Here is an 11206-nt window from a genome sequence, read left to right as displayed (position 1 = left end):
TTCTTGGGTAAAGTTATGCAGACTATGTTACGCATCATCCTAGTATTTTGATATCTAATTATTTGGGCAATTATATAGCTTAGTAATTTATTCAGAGTACCCAAGCATCAAAGATTAATGAGGCCTGATAGTGGTGGCATATGCCTTATAGCCCTAATTCTTAGGGAGAGTGAAGCAGGAGGATTGAAAGTTCATGTCTAGCCTGGGCTAGCAAGACCCGGTCTGCAAGGGAAGAAAAGTACAAGAGTAAGAAAATGTTGCATTTGAACGTTTTGATTTGTTTGGCAATCCAATCCTCCTGCTGCAAACGTGGCCTGCCACAGGCTTCAGTGTCTTCTCCGTTGCCGTAAGCAGATGTGCTCTGAAATAATGGCAAGTCAATAAAAGTCTAGTAGGTGTTTTATTCAGATGAAACTGTAATACACTTTAACATTAAGCTGGGCCTGGTGGGTGCATTCCTTTAATCCCAGCATTTAGGGGTAGAGGCAGGCAGATCTCTGAGTTTGAGGCCAACCTACTTTATATAGTTCTAGGTCAGCCAGGGTTACATAGTGAGACCCTGTCTAAAAAAAGAAAAGCAAACCCCAGATAAGCAGATGCAAAGACAAACTTTCCCACCAAAATCAGAGTGGAAACTGGGCATTGTGCATTGTGGTGCATGCCTCCAATCCTGGCACTTAGGAGGTGGGTACAGGATCAGAAGTTTAAGGTCTTCCTTATCTACATAGGGAGTGTGAGGTTAGCCTAAGCTATGAGACTGTCCAAAAAAAAAAAAAAAAAAAGAAGAAGAAAAATGTTGGTGTTCACAACACACGCCCACACCCTTCCCCTTTGATACAAGTTGGAAAATCTCCCATAAGAGGATCATCTGACGTGCAGAACTCTACTGAGGAAGGCCCAGCATAGAAGTAAAAAGAAACGACGCTCCCTAGTGAAGCTTTGGAGTCAAGTAAAATGTTGAGCTTGTCAGTGTTTTGCTTACTAAGGTCCGTGCTGTTCAGAGAGGGACGAGGCGCAGAGACAGCTCTGAAGTGAATGTTTGCATGACTTGCTTTCAGTTTTGCTTGCTCCTTTCTGATTCGGTATTTTCCCCTCCTAAATGCAGGGCTTCAGATAACAGGGAGCGTGCTTATGAACATAGTGCCTATGGACACCATGACCGGGGGACAGGAGCGTTTGATCGGACAAGACATTACGATCAGGATTACTATAGAGACCCTCGGGAGCGGACTTTGCAACATGGGCTCTATTACACTTCTCGGAGTCGAAGTCCAAACCGCTTTGACGCTCATGACCCCCGATACGAACCTAGGGCTCGGGAGCAGTTTACACTGCCCAGTGTGGTACACAGGGATATCTACAGGGACGACATCACCCGGGAGGTACGAGGCAGAAGGCCAGAGCGCAGTTACCAGCACAGCAGGAGTCGCTCACCACATTCGTCCCAGTCTAGAAACCAGTCCCCGCAGAGGCTGGCTAGCCAAGCGTCCAGACCCACCAGGTCCCCCAGCGGCAGCGGCTCTAGAAGTAGATCCTCCAGCAGTGAGTCGATCAGCAGCAGCAGCACCACCAGCACGGACAGGTAGGTTCAGCCATCCATCTACTCCACACGCTCCTCATGTGCTCTCAGGTGCCTGGGGGTCAGTAGTCATGGTTTTGATCATAGCACTTTGGTGGGGGTGGGGCCTGTCTTCCGAGACAGGGTTTCTGTGTAGTCCCGGCTGACTTGGAACTTGGCTCTGTAGACCAGGCTGGCCTCAGATTCAGAGATCTTCCTGCCAAGTGCTGGGATTAAAGGTGTGCTCCAGCAGTATTTTATTTTAAAAAAAGTAATCTTGGATTATATGTTTAGCGAGTAACATTCAGACTTCGAATTAACCAGAATCTGATGGTTTGCCAATGCTGTTTTATCCCTTATATGTTTAATGTTAAAATTAAATTGCTAAAAAGGAAGAGAAGTAGTGATGGAAACCTGGTGAGGCAGATTTTGTGACAAATGGATCTCTGAGGTTTGTCCTTCTCTCCCTCCCTCCTTTCCTTTCCTTTTGCTTTTTTGAGACAGGATTTCTCTGTGTAACAGCCCTGGCTGTCCTGGAACTCACTTTGTAGAGCAGACTGTCCTTGAACTCTCAGAGATCCACCTGCCTCTGCCTCCCGAGTGCTGGGATTGAAGGCGTGCCCACCATGCCTGTTTTATTTTTATTTCTTAAGTGTGTGGAATCAACTTATTGGGTCGAGCATTTCTAAAAGCTGTGTGGTGAAATGTGTTGGTGGAATACATTGTTTATTGTCATCGAGTAAACTAACTTTAACCATATTTTAACACCACAGTGTGCTTTACCAAATTTATAAATACTTTCTTTCCTCTAGTGTTAACTGTTTTGTTCTTCAAGGCTGAGATAATGAATGGATTTATTGGGTTTTTTTTTTTTTTGGATATCAAGGAGTTTTATGTTAAAGATGAGCAATAATAAATTGAAGGTCATTTTAACAAGGATATTTAGAGGTCAGGCTGTGAGGGTTTTGAAGTTACCGAGTTCAGCAGATGGTACATTCTTTAGGTAACATTGGATAGTTTTCTTGTGATTTTTAGGCCTCAGCTCTCTCACTGTGTATATGAACCTTACTTTAGAAGTAGATATGGTGGCAGCTGCCTGTAATGACTACTACGGAGGAGGCTAAGGCCTACAGAGTAAGACCCTGTTTGAATTTGCCACTCCTCACAGCTAAACAACCCCAGATTCCCAGAAAACAAGTAAGACTTGTTACTGTGAGTATTAAGATGAAAAGGGCATGTAATGTGTTTACTGCCACCTCAGAATAAAAATTTAAATACTCCCGTACTAGCCAGCAGCCATTCCAGCTTCACAATGCTCACAGGCTTGAGCATTCCCTCTTCCTCTGTTATTTAGACTGTTAACCAGGTGCCCTACATAAGTTTAGGTGGTATATGTTATAAACCTAGAGGACACAGCTTCTTTGACCTGATTAGAAAGTTCATATCTGGGCTGGGGAGAAGGCTCAGCTGTTAAGAGTACTGGCTGCTCATTCAAAGGACCCAGGTTCAATTCCCAGCACCCACATGGTAGCTCACAGCTATCTGTAACTCCTGTTCCAGGGGATCCAACACCCTCATACATGCAGGAAAAACACCAATGAATATTTAAAAAAAAAAAAAAAACTGCAGATTTTTCTTTCAATATTATGGGCTTAGATTTAAGAGAAGCAAATAGCCACATGATTGAATAGCTCTCTTAGGCTTCCTAATTGCCTAATTCACAACAATAAAGTGGAAATTTTAGTCTCCTTTTCCTTATCTAGCTATGTTTCTCTCTTTCTTTCTTTTCTTTTTTTTTTTTTTTTTTTTTTTTTTTTGGTTTTTCGAGACAGGGTTTCTCTGTGTAGCTTTGCACCTTTCCTGGATCTCACTCTGTAGACCAGGCTAGCCTCCATCTCACAAAGATCCACCTGGTTCTGCCTCCTGAGTGCTGGGATTAAAGGCGTGCGCCACCACTGCCCAGCTTCTGCTATGGCTTGCTATTAGCTCTGACCCCCAGGCACCTTTATTTATTAACATACAAATAAAATCACATTTCAGTACCATTAAAATATCACCATATAGCTATGCTCTAAATATTTGGGAAATTGCCATATTTGAGTGAAGCAGGTGTTTTAACTTTTGGGAAGTCAGAGAAGTTAGATTGTTGTCTAGACCAGTGGTTGATGAAGTTAATACTATGAACTGATTATAAAATCTCATTGTTTCTTTCTCCTGCCTAGAGTTGTTTTTTATCATTTCTCTAAAATCTGCCTACCTTACCTACCTTACCTACCTTGCCTGCCTGCCTACCTACCTACCTACCTACCTACCTACCTACCTACCTACCTACCTACCTACCAGGTTTCTCTGTGCAACAGTCCTGGTTGTCCTGGAACTCATGTTGTAGACCAGGTAGACCAGGCTGGGCAAGAACTCACAGACATCTGCGTACCTTTTCCTCCTGAGCGCTGGCATTAAAGGTGTGCACCACCACTGCCCAGCCCTGCTCACAGTTTTTTAAATCTGTGTTCTGATTGTCTGAACTTGAAGAAGGGCAAGATGTACCTGGAAACGACCTAAAGACTAAATCTCAGGGAGAAAGTGGGTGAGCGAGAAGATACCAGGGATGATTGTGGCAGGTGACTGTGTCTAGGTTACATAGAGGATGTGTGCTGGAGGTCCATTGGAAGGCCATGTCTGACCAGCTGAACAGTTTAATTTGTCTTGCTCACACAGGATTTTTTATGTGTAAAACTTAGAAGTTTAGGGCTAATTTTGTTCCTTGTACTTTGTACTGATAAGCCATATCATAGCAAGGAGGCCAGGGATTCAAGTTTGCTACTTGAGGACAGCTCCCCAAGGGTTTGGGGAAGGGTCATTGATAATTCTTACTCTGTTTCCTCCCCCCTGCCCCCTGGGGGGTGTCTCATCTTAGGCTGGCTTCAGACCCATTGTGTAATGGAGGATGATCTTCCTGTTTTCTTTCTTTCTTTCTTTCTTTCTTTCTTTCTTTCTTTCTTTCTTTCTTTCTTTCTTTCTTTCTTTCTTTCTTTCTCTCTCTCTCTCTCTCTCTCTCTCTCTCTCTCTCTCTCTTGTTTTTGTTTTTGTTTTTGTTTTTTGAGACAGGCTTTCTCTGTGTAGCTTTGTGCCTTTCCCAGATTAAAGGCATGTGCCACCACCATCCGGCGATCTCCCTATTTTCTACCTCCTCCATGTTGGGAGTACAAGTGTATGATGCCATGTCCTGTTCTATAGGCTTCTCAGGTTGAGCCCGGGCTTTCCATATGCCAGGCAAGCCTGCTACCAGCTGAGCTGTTGAGCCTGCTGCCAGCCTGATTCTGCTGTTAAAGTGTTTGTTTCCTCCTTTTAAGGGGTTCTGATACATTTCTTGGGTTATTGGTTTCTTTTCATATATAGTAATACAGAACACACACACACACACACACACACACACACACACACACACACACACACACAATTTTCTTTTTCCTGAGAAGAGGGAACACAAGATCATGTTCACAATTTCCAGCCACATTTTCTTTTTTTTTTTCCACCCCCAAGACAGGGTTTCTTTGTGTAGCCTTGGCTGTTCTAGAACCAGCTCTATAGGTCGACCAGGCTGGCCTCCAACAGAGATCCACCTGCTTCTGCCTTCCCAGTGTCACCACTTCCTGAACAGTTCCCTTGATTGAGGGCAAACAAGAGGGTCCCAAAGGAGACATGCCCTACAGCGGTGTTTTCTGGACCTGCGTATTTCGGCCTTAACATGTGTTGCTTTTAGTTCCTTACCTGAGCCTCACATATTAGCTTATGGAGTCCCTTCGACTATTAGCAGTGTGACAGCCACTTTGCACTGACAGTTTGCTATCTACGTGGAGAACAGAAGGAGAGTTATTTGACTCTTAAGAGGCAGCATTGGTTGGGCTGTGAAGGATATGTAGAAGTTAAGAAAAGAAGAAAGGCATTTTAATTTAGACAGAGGACTTTGAGGGCAGAGGAATGATCTAAATGTTTTGAGACCAGCAGATAATTTGTGTGTGTGTGTGTGTGGTGTGTGTGTGTGTGTGTGTGTGTGTGTGTGTGTGTGTGTGTGTGTAAGTGTAACAAGGGCTCCCTACATAGTGCTGGCTGTCCTGAAACCTTACTATGTAGCCTAGACTGGTGTCAAACTCAGAGATTCACCTGCCTCTGCATCCTGAGTGCTGGCTAAGACCAGCAGATAATTTAAAAATGGCTTAAGCATGTTAATAATTGAGGATTTTATCCTTTTACAATGAAATTTTTTAGGTTTATTTCATGTGTATTAGTGTTTTACCTGCATGTGTATATGCGTACCACATGTGCCTGGCTTCCACAGAGATCAGAAGATGGTGTTGGACCACTGTCTGGGTGCTGGGAAGTGAACCCAGGTCCTCTGCAAGAGCCAGTAAGTGCTGTTAAGCATGGAACCATCTCTCCAGCCCCCGGGGTTTGGTTGTTCTTTATGCAGAGACAGACTTAGAGGCGTTTGAAGAGCTAGCTTATGAGGTGTGTGCTTTGGAAAGGCACATGCTGGACTCACGCGGTGGAGTGCTTGCCTGGCATGCATAGGGAGGGCTTTGTTCTCTAACACATGCGCGCTCCCCACCCACAAATTTACCTCCCTCCTCCCCAGAAAACCAACTAGCCAACCCAACCAACCCCATCAAAACCATGGAGGTTAACTTAGAATAGATAATGGTTAGTCCCTCAGAGAAGGAAAGCTTGGGCTGTGAGAGCCCCTGACTGGGATTGATGGGGACACAGTGTATTTATTAAAGAGTCAAATTGTGCTGACTCATGAAAACCAGGATGAACTTGGTAATGTCTGAGTCAGTGGTACACCACCATGGCTCTCCACCAAGAACAGGACCGGGAGCATTTCCCCAGAATGAGCTAAAAACCCTAAACCCACGGGATTCTTAGTTAACATGACGGGAAAAACAGAACCAATGGAGATAGGCGGGAACTTTGGTCATGTGATTGTGAATGAAATTAGGTTCTGTGGTATTGAGAAGGGTCTCCTAGTCTTGTGTTCCTTTATCAGATGTTTTCTTTTCCTCTATAATTAAATCATACGAAAAGAGTAATATTTTGAAATGTTATACAAATTTAGACTATTCATTTCGTTTGGGAAGAAATGGCTCTTTCAGTTCAGGCCTGGTGCACACATTTATCATTTCAGCAGGAGGATCAGAAGTTGAAGATCCTCCTCAGCTGCATAATGGATTTTCAGGCCAGCTTGGGATACATGAACCCTGGTCTGTAAAATAAACAGAATACACGTGTATCCCTTGAATTCAAGCACTGGCGAGGCAGCGAGAGGCAGGCAGATCTGTGTGAGTTCAAGGCCAGCGTGATCTGCAGAGTAGGTTCCATGCCAGCGAGGCTACATAGTGAGACCCTGTCTCAAAAACACCTTCCAAAAAATGAAAAACCAAACCCACGAACAGACAAAGTAAAACAAAAAGCCCCCCTCCCTCTCCGCATTGGGTGATTTTTAAATGTAATAGTCATAAAAGCTACTTAGAGGTGTTTCAAATTAACGTTGTATATTGATTGACACACTGTAACTTGTCCACACCATAGTTTCTCTTGTCACCTTGGCTGACTGGGAGGCCAACCTTTGACCCACTGTGATTGACCCAGCTTTAGTGACAGACTAGCAGCCAGCCCACCTGAAGGGAGCGAGTGAGCGAGCGATTAGTGACTGCGTTGGTTGCGCAGTCTTCCTGGACGAGGCATTGACTGTTTCTCATAGCTGTCACATTTAGCTGTTGAGCAATAGGCCCTGTATAAACTCCCATGTGCCGGCCTGTGCTGCTGGAGGTACCTTTCTTTGTCATAGCTACCATTTAATGGGTCACTTTTCACACATCCCCCTTTTTTTGAGACAGGGTTTTCCTGTGTAGCCCCTCTTGTCTTGGAAGCTCTGTAGCTCAGGCTGGCCTTGAACTAAGATTCTCCTACCTCTGCCTCCTGAGTGCTGGGATCAAAGGTGTGCATCACCACCTCCAGCCATTTTCCCTTTAATAGAACACTTCACATATTTGTTTTAAGGTGTGTGTGTGTGTGTGTGTGTGTGTGTGTGTGTGTGTGTGTGTGTGTATACACACGTGTACGTGTACATGATGTATGTGAATGGTTGTGTGGCTGTCATGTGCTTGTGGAGGTCAGGACAGCACTGTGGAGTTGGTTCTCTCTTTCCACCTTGATGTGGGTGTCGGGAATTGAACTTGGGCCAGTCTTATGCAGCAGTGCTTTTTACTTACTGAGCCATCTTGTGGGTCCTCAGCACAACACTTCATTGTTCGTTTGTTCATTCATTCATTCATTCACTCATTCATTCATTCTTAAGGGTTTTTCTGTGTAGCCCTGGCTATCTTGGATCTCACTCTGTAGCCCAGGCTGGCCTCAAACCCAGAGATCCTCCTGCCTCTGCCTCCCAAGTGCTGGGATTAAAGGCGTGCGCCACCACTGCCTGCTCCGGCAGCACATACACTAAAATTGGAGCAATACAGAGAAGAAGAGCATGGCGTCTGCGCGTAGCACTTTTAAATGTATCACGGTTTTAGTGCTTGAAACAAGAACATTTATTATGTAACTGAGAGTTGAAATTCTCAGAATGAACTGGATGCTGTAGTCACCGCCCAATGGGGTTTGGGTGTTTCTTCACTAGCTACACACCTGAATCATAGCAGAGAGTTTGGACGCCTCATTGGCCTGGTGTGGTAGTAGCCATGCCAGACATGCATAGAGCACTTCATCCTGGGTGTGGCGTGGCTACCTTCTCCTCTTCCTCGATACATTTTCTTTACATTAGGGTAGTTGACTTCTGGAAAGGAAAGTGAAATATTGATTGTTGTTTAAAAGTTGATAAAGAGTTTCCCTGTGTAGATCAGGCTGGTCTCAAATTCACAAAGATCTACCACCTGCTTCTCCCTCTTTTAGTGCTGGGATGAAAGGTATATGCCACTCTACATGGCTAAAAATTCAATTGTTAAAAGATTAACTATGTATGTGTTTGTGTGTGTGAGCACATGTATGTATACAGCCCCAGGAGGCCAGAAAACAGCATCAGATTACCAGGAACTGGGGTCACAGGTGGTTGTAAAATTTTAAAAACCATTTGTTCGTTCATGTGTGTGTGTGTGTGTGTGGTGTGTGTGTGGTGTGTGTGTGTGGTATGTGTGTGTGTGTGTGTGTTATGTGTGTGTGTGTGGTGTGTGTGTGTGTTATGTGTGTGTGGTGTGTGTGTGTGTGGTGTGTGTGCACCACAGTTTGTGTGGAGGTTGAGGACAGCTTGCAGGGGTGTAGATTGTGTCAGGTTTGGAGGCCAGTTCCTTTTAACCCTGTTAGCCATCTGCTGTCTTGGAAAAATGTTTGTTTATTTCTAGGGATATTTGTTTTTTTGTCGGTTTGTTTGCTTGTTTGGTTTTTTTGTTTGTTTTGTTTAGTTGGTTGTTTGGTTTTTCTTTTTTTTCGAGACAGGGTTTCTCTGTGAAACAGTACTGGCTGTCCTGGAATTCTCTCTGTAGACCAGGCTGGTCTTGAACTCACAGCGATCCACCTGCCTCTGCCTCCTGAGTGCTGGGACTAAAGGTGTGTACCCCACCCCCCACCCCTCAACCCCAGTTTCTAGGGATATTTGTAAATGTATTTATTTTAAATAAAATTTTTGAGTTAATTACATTAAACATTGTCTATGAGTGGATATGGTCTTGTATAATGTAATTCTAGAACTTGGGAGGTGGAGGCAGGAGGATCAGGAGTTCAAGGCCATCCTCAGTTACATGAGACCCTGTCTAAAATGAAAACCACAGTTGTCTACAATGCCCCTAAGCTTTCCCGTAATGGTAGATAACCCAATGTGCAGTGAAATGTAAAGAAAAATTAAAATCTTGAATAAATTCTGAATTCCCCTCTGCACATCTTGCTGTTGGAGATCAAATGAAGACCTTGCTCTACCCTGAGTTATACTTATGGCTTCTGAATATTTTGACACTAGACATAAAAAGGTTACAAAAAAAGGACCCTTTTAATTAAAAAAAGTTAGCATAATGTAATCCTAGTGCGGTGCAGGCCGGGGCGGCAGCTTAAGTTCAAGGGCAGCCTGGCCTACACAGTGAGGCACTCACTGTCCCCGTGAGATAAGCTCTTGCTCCCTGTGAAGGTTCTGTGTATGCATCTGAATAGTCTGGGTAGATCAGAGGTAGCTTTGGAGAAGAAGTTTCAGCGTTACAAGGAACTCTTGCACTTCACCGATTGAAGTGTGCAGACAGTTTTCCCCCCAGTTCAAATAGAAAGGCTTTCACAACTGCAGTCACCTTGCAGGGTTGGAAAGTGTGAGGGAACCCTGGGCTTGGTAACATGGTCTGTGACGGTTGACACCCGCGTTCAGCTGTTGGAAGTGTGGTTTCAGGTGTTAATTAGAACGAATGCTTGTAGAATCTTACCTTGTGTGTGTGTGCATGGCAGTACATTCCTGTCACGATGAGCATGCCTGTCCTTGCCGTCCATCTTTAGGCAGGGTCTCTTGTTCCCTACTGCTCCTGTCAAGCTAGCTTGCCTTAGAAAGTGGTGGTTCCTTGTGTTTGTACCCCATGGCTCTTAGGGATTCCAGATGCAGGCCCCCATTGGCAGTGTATGGTTCTAGGGATGGAAGCTGAAGTCCTCAAGTTGCTCAGCAAGCGTGTCACCTGCCGAGGAGCCATCTCCCTGACCCTTGTGTTGTTTGTTTGGGAGAGGCTCTTGCAGCACCCTACCTCTTTTGTTCAGGATTTCCATGGATACATACTGCTATAATTCGGGTGAGTTCTCATTTTATTACCTGCTTATGCACTTTGCTATGATAATATATTATCTACTAGAAACTACCACAAGTGTGAGTAACTTTCATACATACATTACGTCAAAGTTTCTTGCTGAGTGTGGTGTTGCACACCTTTAGTCCCAGCATGCTGGAATCAGAGGCAGGCCAGCCTATTCTACATAGTAAGACTCTATATCCAAAAAAAAAGAAAGAGAGAGAGAGAGAGAGAGAGAGAGAGAGAGAGAGAGAGAGGAAGAAAAGAAAAAAGATCAAGATAAATTGCTTAAATTGAAAAATCATTATTATTATTTTTTTCTGTTTGAGTGGTATGGAGAAAGATGCCTGTGGAACAGACCATTAAAAACAGACTCTTGCACAGATGGTGGTGGCACGTCTTTAATCCAAGCACTTGGGAGGCAGAGGATCTCTGTGAGTTCGAGGCCATCCTGGTCTACAGAGCGAGTTCCAGAACAGCCAGGACTATTACACAGAGAAACTCCTGTCTCAAAAAACAAACAAAAAACCAGGCTCTTGGTAGTTGCAAAAAAGAAATATATACATGTGAATTTGTGGAAGTTAGCCATTAGGTTTATATTGCTTTTTTGGAATAACAAATGAAACATATATATTTGGGGCATTAAGCAACAGATGCCAAAGATTAAAGATGTAGGATTTTGGGGGAGTGGGGATGATGCTGGGTGTGGAACCCAGGGCCTTTCACGTGCTCTCTCACTAAGCTCTATCCCGTGACCAGTACATACTCGTTAGGAGGGCTGCTGCTTCATTTGTCTTGTGGCCCTTGTTTTCACCTAAAATGCAAACATTTGCACTCTCGT

The 11206-nt window shown here is 44.2% G+C and overlaps 1 protein-coding gene across 4 annotated transcripts in view; it reads left to right on the top strand.

The window, feature by feature from the left end:
- Window positions 1–11206, top strand: part of Spen (spen family transcriptional repressor) — a 71489-nt gene that overhangs the window by 19193 nt on the left and 41090 nt on the right. For all 4 annotated transcript variants that reach the window (XM_042272253.2, XM_076565603.1, XM_076565605.1 and 1 more), the window contains one exon: window positions 1106–1582. In XM_042272253.2, the coding sequence (XP_042128187.2) occupies window positions 1106–1582 (477 nt within the window). The remainder of the gene's footprint in view (window positions 1–1105; window positions 1583–11206) is intronic.

The sequence above is a fragment of the Peromyscus maniculatus genome, chromosome 2 (assembly GCF_049852395.1).
Source record: "Peromyscus maniculatus bairdii isolate BWxNUB_F1_BW_parent chromosome 2, HU_Pman_BW_mat_3.1, whole genome shotgun sequence".
NCBI lineage: Eukaryota > Metazoa > Chordata > Mammalia > Rodentia > Cricetidae > Peromyscus > Peromyscus maniculatus.
This window is presented reverse-complemented; position numbering and strand designations above follow the sequence as displayed.